Source organism: Rhipicephalus sanguineus, chromosome 1 (assembly GCF_013339695.2).
Source record: "Rhipicephalus sanguineus isolate Rsan-2018 chromosome 1, BIME_Rsan_1.4, whole genome shotgun sequence".
NCBI classification, from domain to species: domain Eukaryota; kingdom Metazoa; phylum Arthropoda; class Arachnida; order Ixodida; family Ixodidae; genus Rhipicephalus; species Rhipicephalus sanguineus.
In genome coordinates this window covers 248226577-248246109 of record NC_051176.1, presented here as the reverse complement: position 1 = coordinate 248246109, position 19533 = coordinate 248226577, and the positions used below count along the sequence as shown (strand labels likewise).

Sequence of the window (19533 nt, the reverse complement as noted above, 5' to 3'; positions counted from 1 at the left end):
CCCGACGAACCCCCAGATGTCGCGGCCCGCGTTGCTGGTCGGGCCGCCGCGTGACCCCGTTGCATCGGTCGTCGTGTTCGCGGCGCGCCCTGTGGCCCAGGCCTCGCAAGAGGTCGCCCCCCGTCGCGGCTACAGGGTGTCCTGAAAGACTGCCTTTAGATATCGCTTGTGAAAACTGTCAGTCATGGTCAGGCCAGTTTTAGTGCACGAAACGATTAAGAGTTTACTCTTTAAGTATATTGTTTGAAAATGGGATTTCTAAGGAAACAATTAATTTCCTTCAAAAGTAAACTGTCAGGTTTGGCAGACGTCGATAAAACCTATAATATCACATGAATTTGTGGTTGACGAACTAAAATTTAATGCTTTTTAATGTGTTATTTTAACGGCAGGTAATGCAACTGACGAACTGTAGCCAGTGAGTTAGCAAGATGGTATTCATTCTGAACGAATCTTTAGGATGGCACCAGTTTCGAGATATTCGTTCCCTAAGTGTGCCACAAGACACGTGCGAGTATATTTAAATGCGCAAAAGCACGTTTTGTCAGAAATAGTAAATAGAACAAGAGTGCATTTGTTACCGCAAGTTTGATGGCGCACATCTTGCCTCCTCAGATTTCATTCCAAAGGGACATGCCTTACAAGATCATCGGCTACAATACGTAGCATAAAATATGCAGTTACAATTATTTATTGCATATTAATTAATTATTAATTAGCGCAATTTTTACATTGGTGGCCGCCAGCCGCACCTGATCGCTTATTCTGAAAAAAATTTATATTTTTGTCGGAAAACTTATTTTTAAATAAGTTTTCCGACAAAAAGTTTTCCGACAGCCCCACACCGCACACGCACGCACACGCAACACACTGCTCAGTCGCACGAACTGGGGATTTCTTTCAAGTGAAACTTTGTTTTCAATATTTTACTGTAGTTCTAACTGTACGGCCAAGTGATTTTCCAAGCTAGTGATGTAATTCATTAGCGTTTTCAGAGTTATTCATAGTTATTTTAACTGAGATTATGAGCTTCCATGCACTGCTTGTAAAATAATAAGTTACAAGACCGACTGTGCGTCGTTATCGCCCCCCCCCCCCCTAATGAACCTTGGGATCTCTGTTAGTAAACATGTATACACTGCAAAGTTAATAACAAAGCTACCAACAGCTGCGGTAAGTAGCTTTTAACACTTGCTTTTAAATAGAGGCTAACATACAGCAGGGGCGCCAGGATTTTATTTCGAAGGGGTTCGACCCCATATATATATATATATATATATATATATATATATATATATATATATATATATATATATATATATATATATATATATGGTCGAACTATAGTTAACCATGTATCGCCCCCCTAACGCATTGCTCCGACGAGGAGCCTGTAAGGTATTGTGAACAATTAATTAATTAATTAATATACATATTAAGGGAATTTTGAGGGTTCGTTTCTTTTTAACACAACCTTAATGAAAACAATCAGATAATGAAGCCAAGTAAGGTATAGGGGACGCTAATTGTACTGTTTCAAGTGTGGTGTAGTAATTGTGATGTAGATGGGAAGGAAGTAAAGTGGACGAAAAGACAACTTGCCGCCGGCAGGGACCGAACCTCGTCCGCTTATCGGGTATGTTCATGCAAAACTGGCAGTGTTAGCGCCGCTCGCAGCCCCAGCAAGTGTAGTACCACTTGATACATACCGCACTGGCGTAGACACGGGGGGTTCAAGCTCTCCCTGCGAAAATGTTCAGTTTTGCATGTGTACATATACAATATACGCGCACACATACAAACGCACACACGAACACATAGAAAGTATTGTTGAACACCCCGCGCCCGAAAAAAATTTCCGGCTACGCCCCTGACATACAGCCTGTAGGGCAGGGATCTCAAACTCGTCTCATCTAGCGGGCCGCAGTCACGAAATTTTTTCCCCTCAAGTGCCGTGACAGTTGCTGGGAGCGAGCGGGGTTGCAGCCGGAACAAGACGTCAGCTAACGTTGCCATTTGAAAGAAGGCCTTTCCCATATCTCATATATGGGTCATTTCATGTGGACATTTGGCGTCAGGACTCGAGAAACACATCGATACCGATCTCCGCAGTGACTAAAATATGCAGGCTGATTCTGAAATATACAGCTTTTGTTCCACGTTTTAACGCATGGTGACCGCATGGGGTGCCTCACGAAAAAAATGTTTCAGACCAGTCATGTCTTAGCAGCTTGTGAGCATACTTATTAAGAAAAGAAAAATAAAGCATGGGACGAAGACAGTCGTGCGCGGACTGCGGGCCGCTAGCGAAAGGTCAGCGAGCCGCCGGCCGCGTGTTCGAAACCCCGGCTGTATACGGCTATCGGTCCATCCAGCGTCGCCTATTTTTTTCAGGATAACGGATAGGCGGGCTAGTTCGGTTGGGTTCGTAATTAACATGTTACATGATGATGTCCTGTCTCGTTCCTTGTGTATTCTTCGTCTAGCGCTGCCTTGCCACAATTATGACCGCTTATGTTATGTGTTGCAAGACTGTGCCGTCACTGCGGGCGGGCTCTGATTCCAAGTCCCTCACCGAGATACGTTCCTCTGCACGCTCTTTTTGCCGCGCTTGTGTCCTCACTCTTTCGTAACGGTGTTGCATACAGCCATTGCATACTTACTATAAGTTCGTGTATACACGTCGACCGAGCCCCGAAAACAATGAAAGCCTCGGAGCTGTTAATTAACCGATGCATGCACGTGCGACATGCACGAGGGTGAATGAGTGTATAATCAAGGTTTAACGAAAACAGTGAGCCAAACTCTTTGAGACACGTGTCATGTATCGAGGACAATTCGACCTAACCAACCACATCCCGGCATCCCCTTGCCACGGCCGCTGAATCATGATTATTGCTGTTGCAATAGGACCGTCAGAAAAATCGTCCGTTGTGTCAACCTGAAGCCCTTGGCGAGTGCACAGCTGCGTGCAATGGGAGCTGAACGGAAATAACAACGGAAGAGGGAGAGGTTTGCGGCGATAAAGTGGCTTTGTTGGGAAGCAGAGCAAGTATACACGTAAATCAAAATGTCCCGGACTTGGACTCTGGGCCTCTACAGTCGGTTACAAGTTACAACCAAAGAAAAAAATATATAAGCTCCTCCCACAGCCATCGCTGTTCCGTCCAAAGAGCATTTGCACAGACATCCAATTGTTTTATCTCGTTTTCATGGCGTCAAAAAATTCAGCGTGCCTAAGCTAATGCATTTTGCCATATAGTTATACCATTGTGTCGCTTTCTTTAGGCCCGAAATTTGAATGTCCTGGCAAATATCAGACATCCCCACTTAACTGCTTAGTCAAACGCGATAGTTAAGATAGGAACGAAGGACGCGCGTTTAATTCCCTATATGCGTAGTATTTACGCGAGTACCTTCGAACGGAAACCATGCCATAGCCCGACTCTTTTGCACAGGTGAGTGGCAGGCGGGATGGCGGATAGTTTTAAACGAGATGACTGGCACAACTTTTTTCGCTGCCCGTCTCCATTTTATGTATGTTCACCCACCTCCCCCCTGGCAACGCCCCTGGGCGACTGGGCCGTTGTGCCGGTTTCGGCTTGCGTCACACATTATTTCCTCTAATACCAAAATTTAACAATTTGCTTTTCGCATAGGACAATCAGTGGAGTAAAATATTCCTTACAGAAGTATGTGCATGTGTATTTTCTTCTAGAGGGCACCCACAGGGGGTGCTCCACCATGCAGCGCTTCATTTCGAACGAAAACTATCTCTCCAGTCCCCCTTTCCGGCTCCGCATTGTTGGTCAATTGGCGTGCGTTGGGTTCCCCCCCCCCGGGGGGGGGGGCGAAGGTTCATCACATACACCCCCCCCCTTCCCCGCCCTTTGTCGTGTTCAAAAGACAACACGCTTCACAATGGACGAAAAAATGAAAGTGAAGCGATGACATATCCTTCTCTCAATAGCCTGCCTTTGGTCCCTCGCTTTCCGGTAGTAAAGATGGAAAGTAAACATTTCTTGGAATGCATCAGGGGCCTTCGGCAGGCAATATCGTCAAAAACCTGCCCTTCTCTTTACAGGTCCGACAGTGAAAGCATGGGGCAGACTTTGCTCCCCCCCCCCCCCTCTTAGGTGATTAGCGCCCCCCCCCCCCCCTGCCCCTCTCGTGCGCAGGCCTATGTTAAATGGTCAGCCAGTAAATGCGGCTTTACCAAAGCGTCGTCCACTCACATGACTGTGCCACGCGTTCGCGCGCGCTCTCTCACCGCAGCCGCCGATCCCACCTCGGAGGCGGGACTGCTTCCCTCCACGGGCGCCGCGTAACGAGGTGTGCCGCCTGGGGCGCCCGAGTTGCCGCCCCGGGGTTTCCCCAGAATCCCGGTCCAGGAATGCGGCGGCGGCACAGCTAGGAGTGCCGGCTCCTCTCACAAGTTGGGGGCGGAGGGATATTAAGACGTTTCACAAAGGTTGCAGGCGCGCAGCTTTTGCCGCCGCGAGGGCTTGTGGCCTCAAAGGCGAAGACCACCCTCAAGGAGCGTTGGGACTCCGGAGTGACCGCGAGACGCCGAAACAACAAAGTTCAGGCTGGGCGGTGGCGTGTACCTTGTTAGTTCGAGTCGGCATTTCTGTCATCTGAGAGACATGCCGAACGCCTCCAATCAGTCGCGGATCCAAGGATATTTTTTTTTCCAATAGGCGGGTCCGACTTTGAAGTGGTGATTGATGATGATGACGGCTGCACGGATCTTTACGATGAATAATAACAAAAAGTATATTCGCACCCCTGTGGGCCATCTAACGACGCTTTTTTTAAAGCAAGAAAACACTACCAGCACGAAAAGTATTCAAACGGGAGGTCCACGAGGCCCAGGGCTTAACGTCTCCCGTCATTGAAAAAGGGGGAGGGGAGGCTCATAGGGTGGCGACCAACACACACACACACACACACACACACACACACACACACACACACACATATATATATATATATATATATATATATATATATATATATATATATATATATATATATATATACACCGGGTGTCCCAGCTATCTTTAGCCAAGGGTTAAAAAATACAACATTAGAGGCAGGCGAGTGAAATCACTTGCAAATTGCTGACAGTCACCTTGCGCACTACAGACAATTTTTTGTTTGGTAATTAACTAACTTGTTAATTAGGATTATTTAATTAAATTGATAAATATTTACTGTAAGCAAGAAATGAGGCTTGGAAAGTTCGACAGCCTCTTCATAAACCCCAATTCTATTATTTGCGCTAAAGAAAGTCTCACGTATACCATTTTTTCCCAGCTGCAAAGAAAGCCCGCGAAATACAAAAAGAGCCACGTGACTAGCGCGTTCGCGCGCCGCGAGAATGCTGCCCTCAGCCATGGGCCATGGTTCGAGCGAACGGAATCAGCTGCGGCCGCGACTAGGCGGCTCCATTGCAGCGGTAGGCTCAAAGTTGACGGTGGTTTCTTGGCCCGCGCTCGCTACAACTTGCACCGTCACGCGCGCCAACTGGCTGACGCGGGCAAAAAAAAAAAAAAAAAAAAAAAAAACCACCGTCGCCTGTCTAGCGCAGCCCAGAGGGGATTATGGCTGCGCCCAGGGAGCCGTCTGTGAAAAGGTCTATATGGTATAGTGTAGCAAGGGGGTGGGAAAGGGACGTGAGCGTGAGGAGAAGATATGCGATGGTGAGGAGGAGGAAAATGAGGAGGGGGGAGAGTAAAGCGTAGCACAGAAAGATGAAGATAGAAAGAAATGAAGTAATATATATATAGAGAGAAAAGGATAGAAAGAATGAGGAAGCAAGCGAGAAATAGAGAGAAATTAATTAATAGAAATAAACAAAGAAAGAAAAGACATAGAAAAAACAGAGAGAAGAAAGAAAGAAATAGAGGAAGAAAGAAAGAAAAAGAAAATTTACAAAACTTAGCAAAACAGGAAAATCAGCTCCGCTGTCCCTTTAGCATTGCGCCTCCAGTGGGGGCGTGTGGTGAGTGAGGACATGAGGTGAGTGCACTGTGGGTCCGTGGGTGAGTGACTCAGTCAACGTTAACGCTTTGTCAAAAATTACACATTCGAAGAAAACATGTGTACTGAAGGGGGAAAAAGTAGCGCATTTGGCCAGTTTTGTTGCCGAGAGGCGTGCATTCCACTTTTCGGAAGACCGAGGATGAGCGGCAACATTGTGGTGCATCAAAAACATGGCCTTTGAGATGGCGACGGCCTCTGCAAACAGCGAATAATCAGAATCTCGAAGGCTGTGCAGGTTTCGGAAATTTGTCACAGTGCTATGACGTTGGGCAGCATTTCATGAAATTTAGTGCTTGCATACCATTTACTCGAATATTTTTACTAGCACAAATAACGGCGGCTACGCCAACTGTGTGTAACGCTTACAGAGTGGTAACGACACAACTCGAGCAACGTTTTTATGAAATACTTTATCGGCAACAATAAGAACAAATTTTTGCTTTTTTGTATATTTTATTAAATACCAATACTACTAATAATATTATAGCTGTTAAATGTATGCAAGATATGCAGTACCGAAACTGCACGAGCGATGATGACGATGCGCGCTACGCGCGCGCCTTTTTGTTTACGTTGAGTAACGTGCATGGTGGCGTGCAGTCTTTTGCAAGTTTTGGATCACTTTGTGTACGTACTTATGTGGCATCACCGGGCGTCACAGAAACGAAACGCGAAAACCTACATGTCAGAATAATGTTTCGAAAGCCGGTGTTTCAGAAACCAGGTGAATATAGATATATACGTTTGCGATCCTTCGTTTTGTTCACATGGTCATTGCCGTTCTTCCAGGCGGTGAAAAAGAATTCTTGAACGAAGAATGGATCATCGAGGACAGAAGTAGTAATGTGGAATACACGAATTATGTGTATAATCCAAACGTGTCCCTCTCTATCACCCAGCAGAGGGAAAGACTTCCAGTGTTCAGGGTGAGAACTCCGTTAAAACAGTCTCTGCTTGTTTCTTGCTGTTCATTGACACATTGGAGCTGGCTCTGTCTTACAGAATCGCATGGATATCTTGTACCTTTTGGAGAAGCACAGAGTATTGATCGTAACTGGCGAAACTGGCAGCGGCAAAAGTACTCAAATTCCACAGGTGAGAAATCATTTGTAGGTCATGTGTACCTACTTGTTTCATTAACAGCAGGGACATTTCAGTACCTCATGGAGGCAGGATGGGCGCAAAAGGGCCAGATGATTGGAGTCACGCAGCCAAGAAGAATGGCGGCAATAACGGTGCGCATCACTTTTAATTGATTGAACACGGTATGACAATGTTATGGCACCGTCTTTGCTTCATTTCACTCTTCGCAGTTGGCAAGGAGAGTAGCTGAAGAAAAAGGTTGTTTGGTGGGGCAAGAGGTCGGCTACTGTGTGCGGTTCGATGAATGTTTTGACAGGGAGGGGACAAAGATCAAAGTAAGGAGACGCTTTTGTTAACTGTTTTCATTCAGCATATAGAACATGCACGCACTGATTAACATGCCCCCATTGAAATGATTTTGCATAGCTATGTCCTTTATTTCAGTTTATGACAGAAGGGATTCTTGTCAACGAAATTATGGCCAATCCACTGCTGCCCACATATTCTGTTCTCATGCTCGACGAAGCCCACGAGAGGACCCTCTTGACTGATACGTCGTTGGGACTCATGAAGAAGATACTACTTAAGAGACCAGACCTTCGTCTCATTATATCATCTGCAACACTAGAAGCAGAAGTTCTCAAACAGTTCTTCCACAGTGACATTGAAAGGTACACAAAGACTTACCGTTATGGTATCAACTAGTGTGACATTACAGCCAGTTCTAGCCATTTTTGTCTCGTAAGGATATGGGCACAGTGAGAACAAAAGCTTCTGGACACAACAATTGCTGAGAAAAGCAAAGCATGACTTTAAAATGAGAAAGAAATATTTTTGTGACACGAACAACATAGGTGTAGAAAAAAACACAAGATTAATGCAGTATATTTTATGCTACAGTTAAAACTCGATCTTGTAAAACCCGATTTTACACAATTTTCGATCTAACGAAAAAACTTCATTCCCTGGCAGGTGCCCATAGGCATAGAGTTTCCTAAAATGACCTAGAAGGAACTCTGGCGCTGCGATCGTTCAGCCACCATGGGAATGATGGGTAGTACACGGATTTGCCTAGTCTTCGCGCTTGTGGGCTTCGAACGCACTTGTGGCTTTGTTTATTGCTATGTTTTGGTTTTCTTTCGGAAAATAATGGATCGTTGTGAACTTCGTGACCGGATTTGAATCGGTGAGCCTAAAGAAGTTAAAGTGGTGAAGTGAAACTGCTGATTTTTGCTGAACTTCGTTTTGCGACAAAGCGGATGCAGGCGACGCGGAGCCAAACGGAGCCGAAAGAACGAAGTTTAGACAAATCCGTGTACTACCCATGATTCCCATGCTGGCTGAAGCGCGATGCATTGCCGCTCCCATAGACACTAGCGCCAGAGTTCCCTCTAGTATGTATTGTAGGAAACCCTATGCCCATAGGGTTCAATTTTGTCATCAACCTGAATTAACGAAACTAACTTGGCACCAAACCCGATTTAACCAAGTTTCTCCTGAAATAAATGAGTAAAGAAACGGCGATACCTTTCTCATTTGGACACAGACTGGTTTCCTTTGAGTGGGCGCTCTAATGCTATCGCGGTAAAACATCTGGCTGCCCTAGTCATGACCCTAGTTTTATTTTGACGGACCTGCACGCCACGCCTATGTATGGAACAACAAATTCAACAGTAGGTATGGCACTAGGGGCAGTGGTGGTTTATTGTCCCTGTAAATGCAAGAGCACTGCAGTGATTTTTTTTATTATTGCATCGTTTATGCGACACATGGCACTGATCGTCTGCTTGTGAATTTCTTGCCTCACCTTCTTGTGCAATCACTGCATCTGTTCTCCCTGTCATTGCACATCAGCAGCCTGTGATAGCTTGTCATGACCGTCTACTTGGCCTCCATCACACAGACATGGGAGGCTCCATCTCTTGGCCGCCTTAGCTGACTTTTCATTCACACTTAGCAGCAAATACAGTGCCACGGTAGCTTTTGGGTGTCACCCCGTTACCATTTTAAATTTCGATAGACAGAAAAAGCCCTTCCTCGATTTTACGAAGTTCCCGATTTAAATAATTCGAGTGCTGTTATCACTTCATTAAATCGAGTTTCAACTGTATTTTATCCTCACGACAAGTTGTACTGCATCGTATGGCATGATTCAGCATGAGGCAAGTTGGTAAGATTTGGCATATTAATCTGTAGTGCTGAAAGAAAAGACGAATAGAGCCTATGAAACAGTTGTCTGCATGTGTGTATCTATTCTCATTTAATTCTTTTGTAGTTGAGTTTATCATAGCTAGTTTTTTTAACTGTCAAAATCTGAAAAAAGCAAAGATGCAGTAGTGGCTAGAGTCCACCCTATAAGATCATGGATCAAGAATTGCTTTTGGGGTTGAATATGACAGTTTGTTGTAAACGGCATAATTTTGTATAGTGTATGCAACATTATTACATAAAAAAAAAAGGCAAGATTTATGTGAGAGGGAGTGTGCTGAAAATTTTGAAATATTGAAATGTATTAAAGGAGTACTGACATGAATTTTAAAATTTTTCGGGTTGTTGCTCTAAATGAAAGCACGGGTGTCGAGAACCCTAAAAAGAATGTCGTGGTGCCTAGGGATGCATTGCATATATTTTTAATACTGCTTCTTTCAACCAGCGGTATTGGTTTCGAGAGGGCGGCTTCGCAGTGACGTGTCAAGTCTGCCCGTGACGTCACAGGCAGACTGCAACCCACGAAATATGCACCTGCTGTCCTTTGCTGTCAGTAGAACGTGGTTCATGATGAGTGAACTGTCGTCCAGTGCCCCCGACAGCGATTTCGGTGATTTAGGCTGCATGCAGAACCCAGACTTCGCAAACCGAGTGAGCCGACTTGAAACGTCATAGGGCTCTCCATGCGGTGAAGCTGCCTTGCAGATGCTGGGAGATGAAAACTTTAAAATCAAACTTAAATATTTATACGTGTTTCCCGGATGCGGTGTGGGGAGAGCGTTAACACTACATGCCAAGGAAACCAAAAACGTCCGTTTTGCTGCACTTCAAAATCGTGTCAGTACTCCTTTAATAGTGGTATCCCACAGAGACCTAGCAATGCATGAACAGATTAATATATTGTGCTACTGATACTATGACTCATCCTCAAGACCAAGTTTTTTGGGGGCAAGCATTACAATGTGTGCTAACAGAATGCTGCTGAATTTTTTTTCAGCAAGAATATTTCAGCAGAAATCCTGAGCATCCAAGGAAGAGCATATCCTGTTGAAGTTTACTATTTATCTAATCCAGTTTCAAACTATGTGAAAGCAACTGTTGAAACTGTAGTAAAAATTCATGAGACTCAACGAATGGGCCATGTGCTAGTGTTCCTAACCGGTCAGGACGAGGTTGAAGAAGCTGTTAACCTTCTGAAGTAAGTATTACTCATTCTTGTAGCAGCCCTTGAAATGAAATAGTTGCCTGCTTTGCTAGCCTGGATTTTTTTGGTGTTGTGCTACTAAAAATGAAGTATTCCAAACAATACAGAAGTTCAGGGGAAGATGGATGCTTGAAGTTATGAAAAATCATTGAATGGGGAATGTCGCTGTAGCCAACTTTTCGACACGTGGACTTCTCTTCAATACGCTGTCATGCTGTGGTTTATTTTGTTCACTGTAATGAGCCTGGTGGAAAGCTTTCTGTAAAATTTCTTTTTGGTTGTAGAGAAACAGTTTGCAGTAGCCTAACATATGTTCTAAATGGAGTCGTTATGTGTGGGCTCGACTGTATATTGAAGTTAATGTGGATAGGTATACACATTGGATAACTTGACCTTAAATTTATGTTCCACTACCTCACTACTGCTATCCTTGATGGTTTTGATCACACCAAAGTTTATTGTATCTTTATATTTCTCTGTGGTATTTGTCCTTGAAATGAATAAAATTTCTCTTTTTGTTCATTTTAACCTGGATGGCATGCTTTGAACTGGCCTGGTGTAAAAGTGTGGCGCTAGGGCCACTGTATACTAACCAGTGTTATGTAATGTCTGTTGTAGCCTATACTGTACTAGCCTGTGATAGCTTGGGTGTTTTTAGTGGTACAAGCACCAAGTGACACTCGTTTTTTTTCCAAGCACTTACTTCCGGTTTTCCGAATATTCAGGAAAAGCCTTCTAAAAAATAAAACTGGTACGAAGTCAATTGTTCTCGTTCAAGTTAGGAGTTATATTGGATGCATATGATATCAGATCATAAGTTTACTTAAAGGCTATTTAACTATTGGAATAGTTAATGCAATTTAATTGAATGAGTCCATTGAAAGAGCAGGAGCAGCTCGCTAGAGCAGCTGGGATCGTTGCGACACCTGGCGGAGCAGATCTCAACCACATGCTTCTTTCTGTGTGGCCTCTGAGATGTGCTTTGGCAGCGCGACGAAACACAAAAGTTAACCCAAGGAATACACCAGGGCACATGGACAATAATGTGAAAGTGCCACTACAGATGCCCAAGTCAAGGATTAGAGTCGCCTGCAATTTTTTTTTGACAGATAGCTGCATATCTGGACAGCCTTCAGAAGAATTGCATTTACATTTTATGCTCACATGGCGCTTGAAGCATATTACATCGCTGAACTGTAGTGCAGAACAGTTTGTTTAATGCTGGTCTTGGGCTCTCAGCAGTGTCATTATTTGTCAAATTAATGGCAGTCTGTATGTCATGGTGATTTATATATTTATTTTTTGTTTGTTTATGGGAAAAATAGCACAGAAACCATATTTTGAGTTTTGTATGCATGTATTGTATGCAAATATTGTGTCTGATAGGTTGCATATTCATGGATATAACAGGTTGCTTTTGGGACACATATTTTATTAGTGTGTATAGCTTCTGTTTCTGGGAAGCTTAGAAGAGGTGTGTCACCTGTTTCTGCTAACAATTTTTACTTTTTAAAATTGCCTGTGGCACGTGGTGCAGCAGTTCTTTCTTTCCGACTAAGTAACCAAGTAACTTCCACAGGCAACTTTTTTGAAGTATTGTATTGAAAAAAAAAAATAAAAAAGAAGAAATGTACATAACTCAATTTCTGCAGTTACTGTACAACTGCTTACCCTCACTGAGCCTAAATTGCTGGTTGTCAAATTCAGAAGAATAGAATGCAGTTGTAATGTGTTCTCTAAAGATTCTAGTTAATAAAACTGTGGCAATAAAAAATTGGCTCTTCTATAAAGTTTGCACTGTTATACTCTGTGCCATTTCGCTATTTTAGATAAGCTTTTGTTTCCGTGCAATTGTCGTGTAGAATGCGAAGTTTTGTGAAACTTTGAGATTAGTAGCTAGGGGCGGTGCTAGGATTTTTTTACTGACACACACACACACACACACACACACACACACACACACACACACACACACACACACACACACACACACGCACGCACGCACACACACACACACACACACACACACACACAAAGCGAGTTCCTTCAGGGGGGGGCAACGAGGCTGGGAACTTAGGTGCTGTGTTTTGCCCTTGGGGGCAAAGTGGGGGGGGGGGGGGTAAATCTATAAGTTTGAGGAAATCTATAATATTCTTGCCGATATCAGCACCAAACAAATATATGCTATGATAAATACTTTAATGAACATTTATAACATCAACTACAATGAAGGTATTTTTATCTCACTTGTGACCTTTTATTCCTGTCAGGTGCCGTGTCCACAAATGTGGAGACTGCTTGTTTTTGTCAATTCTCCCGACTAGTGGCTAAGAAAGAGGAAAACGCATTGCGCATTAGATGAATTAACTTCCTGCATAGTCAGTGTGCCATTACTTAATTAACTTCAGTGTGCTGCGTATGACTGCAGCCAATCACTATGGTGAAGGCACTACAGTGTTCGAAGGGTCATTCAATGCACCGTGTTCTAGGAGCAACATAAGATGTATAATTTTTGTTTGCTCAAAATGAATACAACCGCAAACAAATCATGCTTGCATTTCCAGATTAAGATTTGGTTCTTTTTATCCAAAAATAGAACATTGCTGACATCACAAAAGATTGATCTTTAAATTACATGCTAATTATGATTAGTTGCTGAAGCTTGCACAAAACAACATATGTTCTTTTCTTTCTTGAAATAAAATATCGAGTGCCTTGGAATGACGTGTAAATTTGACTCATTTTCAGACAGTCCGTCATAATTCGCACCTGAAGGGCTATGTGGGGCTTGACCTCATGGTGAAGGAATCACTTTACTTCATGCTTAAGCTTTGGGATGTGTGCTTGTTTAGCTGTGGTGCAACACAAATATTGAAGTTACTTTTGCTGAAATGTTTCAGGGAATACTCAAGAAATACAAAAAACACTCCTGGCATTCCAAGCATGTACGTTTTGCCACTATATGGGTCACTACCTCAGTCAGAACAGGTAAGGAGCATTTGAGCCCACACAAAAGCTTCCAGGATCATGCAGTCCACAACAGTGCAGTGCCTTGCTATAATATTTTATTATTTAGGTAGCAAGCAATAGTAATTCTTAAATGAAGGTAAAGTGATAGAACAGTGTTTTGCAGTATCCAAAGCTTCACTTTTACAGCTTATTGATACTTCATTAGCAAGAAACTAAGAATTGGCAATGTCACTGAAAAAAACCAATGACTTCAGTGACTAAATTGGGAAATAGTAGTAGGCCAACTATATAAAAAAAAACCTAATTATCTTGTGTTTCAGCGTGAAATATGGAAGTATATTGGCTGATTTCATTCACTTTTTCTACTGAACTTACTGGTGCTAATTTTTTTACACACTGCTGTCTCGATGTTTTATATAGGGGTGTGGTGCCCTCTCTGTGTGGGCCTTTGGCTTAAAGCAGGCAGCAGTGTCTGGCAGAGCATGACCTCTGATATTGGTGGACTAGTTGGGTAAAAAACATTTATTATGAAGTAATTGTGAAGCACCTTTAGATGCATCTTTTCTTTTTTAATGAACTCATCTCCTGGCTTTAAAAACAACATTGAAACCATTTTGGCAGGGTGATCTAACAAGGTTTATCCAGTAATCATAATATTTTTCTTTCGGTGATGGAATGTGGTGTGAACAGGGGTGCAGCGTGTTTGTCATTTGCATTGTAGTGTATTATTACATTACTTTTAGTCCTATGCATTGCAGTACTATTTCAAAGTACTGCGCTCGAAAATGCAAAAAAAACCTTTTTTCTTTGCATGGATGCTTTGAAATATCTGTCATGAGTTGCAAAGCACAGAGTTTCATATTATAAAAACTAGAGGGAAATTTGGTGCTAGTGACTATGTGGGGCTCCTTGAGCCAACGTTTATAGAATGCTTCAACCACCAGGGGAATCATGGAAGTACTGGCTTTGGATTTGCTTTGGATGGATTTAGTTCTTCAGATTCATGATGTTTGTCCACCGAGCTTTAATCAAAATGATATGAAGTTATTTTCAATTACAATTTGCTTCATTCTTCTGTATGTAAAACTGTGCAGCAAATTTGCGTGACCATGAGATTGAAGTGAAGCCTGGGCATATTCAACCACGTGGGTATGCACTGCTCTGCAATATTGTTAATGAACTATTCTTTTTACAACAGTGAAAACAAACATGCTTGTTTTTCCCTCGAAAGTACGCGTAATCTATTTATGGAAATAAAAATTATCTATCGAGCGAGAAACACTAAACATATTGTTTGCTGCGATGCCAGGCATATCTGCCCGGGTGCAGAATGATTGCAAGAGCAGCGGTACGTGGTGAAACACATGTCTCGCTCCGCTGTAAAGTCGAGTGAGTGGAGCGTGATGATACGTCTACATTGCCTTGCCGTCGTTCGGCAGCCAAGGTGACCACAACTTAGCAAGGCGCACTTATAAAAAAAACGTGAACACTATGTAGCTTCCTGCAGTGGCATGGCATGCTACATCTGTGCGGAGCAGCGCGCGAGTGCCGCTTTGCTAAAGCTGTCAAGTACAACCTGTAAAGCCGCAGTGTAGCAGCAAACCAAGAGATCTAGCTAGTACGCTTCAGCCACTTTCAACAACAAAGACACTGCTTGAGTGCTTTGCGCTGCACCCCACTAACCACGCCAGAGGACACCGTATGCATTATTGCAGCAGGATACATCTGCTGCTCACGGAACGAAACTGAAACCGTAGCAAAAAACTTGTAGACAGTTCGCTAGCTAATGCAGTCCAATCCGAAGCCTGTACTTCCCATCATTCCCATGGTGGTTGAATGATTGCAGTGCTAGATTGCCCTCTAGTTTTTATAGTATGAAACTCAATGGCGCAAAGCCTTTTTGCCTTAGGTTGAACCGTTAATTAATTGGCTCAGACATCTCATAGATTCTCCATTCATTTGTGGTGATTTTCAGCAGTAGTGATCATTAATGGATGTCCCTGAAACTTGCACAGTTTCTCGACTTCTTCGTTTGAATAAGCTGGATCTAAAGAGGTCATCTGGCCCTTCGAGGGGCGTTTGCTTACGTATTCTTGACCTATCGCAAAATAGTGTAGCAAATTTCGATTCTTTTCAACACTGTGAAATTCCCCCTTTACTGCTGCAGGTTTTCGATCTGTTCTTGAATTTGTAGTATTTTAATGTGTGAAGCATACCTGTGAAGGGATCATGTGGAAGGGCTATGAAGCCATGGCATTGTGAGAAATGTGTCTGTCTACATGGTGATTATATTAACAGTTAAGGGTAGTTTTAGGCTTGTGGCATCAATGGTTTCCTGAGAGTAAGTTGGAGTCCTTGGTGCTTGAACACAGCTTGTACATTCCCACATAGGCGTGTGCACAGGGGGGCAGGGGGTGGCAGGGGGGCGGCTGCCCCCCCTAATCACCTAAGAGGGGGGCGCAAAATCTGCCCCGTACATTGACCCTTCTAGTCACCTAAGAAGGGGGGGGGGGGCGCAAAATCTGCCCCATACATTGACTTAGTAGGGTGGGGGGGCGCTGCAACGAACCTTTGCCCCCCCTAATGGGGAACCCTGCACATGCCTATGCATTCCCGCATATAAAAAAATTTGTACGTCAGGCTCACTATGCGACCTTGGAAATTAATAGGGTGAAGGTTTCCTTTGAAGTATCATTATGCTGAAGTTTTTCGACGAGCAAGTTAGCTCTGGAATACTGTTCCCACTTATGAAATATGTTTGCACTTCTCAACAGATGAAAGCCTTTCAACCTTTCAGCCCAAAAGTCCGAAAAGTTGTTGTGGCAACAAACATTGCTGAAGCTTCCGTTACCATCAATGGAATTGTTTATGGTATGTTGTATAAGATTTAAGTTGTGATTTTACTGTGTAGCTTATGTATGTATCCTGCTTTCACAGTGGTAGACTGTGGCTTTGTGAAGCTCAACTTCTTCAACCCAAAGACCAGCACAGATGCTTTGGTTGTGGTGCCTGAATCTCAGTCCTCAGCCACTCAAAGGGCTGGTCGAGCAGGCAGAGTGTCCTCAGGGAAGGTCTACAGACTGTTCAGAGGTTAGTACCTGTCGATGCTGTTTGCAGCATGGCATCTGCTTTTTAAAATCTTTCTTTCAAAGACTTCTCTTCATCTTGCTCTTACAAAAAATTACATTTGTAGAGGACGACTTTAAACAGCTTCCAGTCTTCACAACCCCAGAGATACAGCGCAGCAATTTGTCAACCTTTATACTTCAGTTGAAGTCATTGGGAGTAGACAACATTGCACATTTCAGTTTTCCATCGGTGAGCAGTACACCTTACTCTTGATTGCGGGAATGTAGTAGGCCAGTGTAACTGAGCATTGCAAGTTTCACATTTTTCAGCCACCCCCTTCTAAAATTGTTATTAATGCATTGGAATTGGACTATGCCTTGGGAGGTAAGCAGAGCATCTTTTTTATGATCAGGTCGTGACAAAGTTTTTTTTTTTCTCCTTTGTTAGCACTTGGCAATAATGGCAACCTCACAGAATTGGGAATGAAAATGGTCATGTTTCCGGTACCAGCCATGCAAGCAAAAATGTTACTGGTGTCTGGTATGTAGCTGCCACAGCACTAATGGTGAACTGTAAGGAATGTCATCTTTACAATTTACAAACATGCTTACACCCCCCCCCCCCCACCCTTTTCTTCTTTTTCTTTTTTCCAGGCGAATTTGGTTGCTCAGAGGAGGCACTAACAATAGTTTCAATGCTGCAAATAGAATCAATTTTCTTGTTTCCATCAAACAGGAGAGTAGAAGCGGTAAGAGCAGAATACATATTTTTTTACCTTTGCCTTCTCCTTTCCATCCCTTGTCCCCTTTCCCTCATGCAGGGTATTCAGTTTAACATACGTGTGGTTAAACCCCCTGACTTTGTTTCTTTTTCTCTTGCTCTAGCCTTGTATGGATAATAAATTTTGAAACAGTGTTGGGACTCACTAAATAGCTAAAATTGTGTGAACCAACTAATTTCAATAGCCAGTAAAGGTTGATGACATTCCTATGTGCTCTCTTACACATGCTGGAGCTTGTGTGCTCATCTAAAATTTCATTAATATGCCTATGATGTAGCTCCGGCCCTATGCCTTATGTGCAGGGATAGGTTATGAAAAGAAGTTCTCAGCCAATGGCAGTTAACTGTAAATGCAAGTTGTCCCTTGGTTTCCAATTGGAAAGCAAGAACTCAGTCATTAAGAAATAACATTTATCTCTATCTCCTATTGGCAGTTAAATTCTGTGGCACTATAGTATTATAGTTCTGGCTAAACTTTTATTGTATCCAGGTGCAAGGTATCTAAATTTCAAGGGGCCCTGGAACACATTTCTAAGTAAACATAAATGATATCCCTGTTGGACTAACTTGCCTCACAAATATCCTGCCACAAAAATGTTTGGAATCCCTAAAGTATATGTGAAGTTATCGGTAGTTATTGCGCCCTCTGAGTGGCTTTCTTTTTCTTTTCATCCTCACAAACGTGCTGGAAGATACACAGCAGGGTATGGCACCAGGGCAAGGCCCCACCTAAAAGTCACTTTGGTGCATGTCATGGTTTTTAATGTTTTTGACTGTTTTCCCTTTGAATGTGTTGGCTGCTGCTTCCAGCTCGGATGTGCATGGTGATCTCTAAAAACGTTCAAGCCATCCAGGCTGCTTTGCATCATGACGTGTTGGAGGTACTACATCACCCACAGAAAGCTGTCAGAAGCTATGTGGTTTTCAGCCGATGAAAAGGCCTGTAGCTCATAGCAGCAAGGGGTGGCACTCGATAGTGGCCACAGTAACTACACTATGCAGCAGAAGCAGCAACATGACGGTGCCTTGCAACATTTGCTAATTGCACACGAAAGCTGAAGTGGAAGCTCGCGCTGTAACACTCTGGTCTGGCTCACCTACTCAAGTGTACACCGGCTTTGTCCTGTGTCAGCTTGACCGGCAGGTAGTAGCCAGATTGTGCATTTTGAAGTGCTTTCTATTAGCTGAATATAAACCAATGCCTTTTAAAGCGACACTAAAGGCAAATAACAATTTATGTCAGAGTGAAAGCTCAATGTATGACAACGTCTAAACCGGCAATATTATCAACAGCAGTGCCCTACTTACCGAGAAATTAAGCTAACTGTATCGCACGATGAGCGCCACGAGTGGGACATTTTCGAAGTGATCCCGGTGACGTATGAGAGTCTGCCTACAATAAATCACTAGTAATCAAACTAGCAGCAATAAAAAAAGAACCTTCCGTGCATCAAAGGACATAATAAAATACTGTTTGTTCGTTTACGTTTGATTCATGGAAAAAAGAACCTCTGTGGCGTTGCCATGGGGAATGGCGCGCGTGGTTCAAAGGTTCCGTTTTTGCCGAACTGCGCTTCGCTTGGTGCCCTGCTTCGCTCACGCGGTCGCGTCTCAGTGGTAGTTTTGGGATTGCGTACTGCCGCGTGTGTTTTGCGCGTTCGTGAAAGTCGCTGTGACAGAAAGTTCGACAAAATGCCGCATGCATGTGATATTGCCGGATGCCCGAATGGTGTACAATGCCAGTGCTGCAGCAAGGAAACCGATGTGTCTTTTCACTGGGTGCCGCGGAATGAACCCTTACGCTTGAAGTGGCTTACTGTCATGCCATTGCGCCAGTGTGCTAAACAGTCAAAAACACACATCTATTGTGGCGATTGCGGCAAGCTTTGATGGCCGTTGTTGCTGCTGTGGGTCCCGCTACTTTCGCTCTGCTGCTACTAGTGTCGGCGGCCGCGCAGTAAAGGTGGGCAACGTTGGGCACGGCAGCAGTGACGTACGAAAATCTGATTTCAGGCGGGTGATTTGAAGTGCGCTAACGCGATGCAGACCACTAAAACGTGATTTTATTTCAAAATAAGCACTTCCTTGGCATAAAAGCAGCACTACGAGGTTTCTGGACCGCTATATCAGCAATCAACGTCCACTTAATATTTGCCTTTAGTGTCCCTTTA

At 43.5% G+C, this 19533-nt stretch overlaps 1 protein-coding gene across 4 annotated transcripts in view; it reads left to right on the top strand.

The window, feature by feature from the left end:
• Positions 1-6604: 6604 nt before the first annotated feature.
• Positions 6605-19533, top strand: part of LOC119376720 (probable ATP-dependent RNA helicase DHX35) — a 21649-nt gene continuing 8720 nt past the window's right edge. The window contains exons 1-14 of one of the 4 annotated variants that reach the window (XM_037646463.2): positions 6605-6772; positions 6838-6974; positions 7051-7143; positions 7206-7283; positions 7362-7466; positions 7558-7802; positions 10337-10537; positions 13444-13531; positions 16288-16384; positions 16451-16603; positions 16707-16831; positions 16912-16966; positions 17030-17122; positions 17236-17330. In XM_037646463.2, coding sequence (XP_037502391.1) covers positions 6742-6772; positions 6838-6974; positions 7051-7143; positions 7206-7283; positions 7362-7466; positions 7558-7802; positions 10337-10537; positions 13444-13531; positions 16288-16384; positions 16451-16603; positions 16707-16831; positions 16912-16966; positions 17030-17122; positions 17236-17330 — 1596 coding nt within the window. In that variant the 5' untranslated portion in view covers positions 6605-6741. The remainder of the gene's footprint in view (positions 6773-6837; positions 6975-7050; positions 7144-7205; positions 7284-7361; positions 7467-7557; positions 7803-10336; positions 10538-13443; positions 13532-16287; positions 16385-16450; positions 16604-16706; positions 16832-16911; positions 16967-17029; positions 17123-17235; positions 17331-19533) is intronic. The other 3 variants (XM_049411105.1, XM_049411095.1, XM_037646469.2) reach the window with 3 other exon arrangements.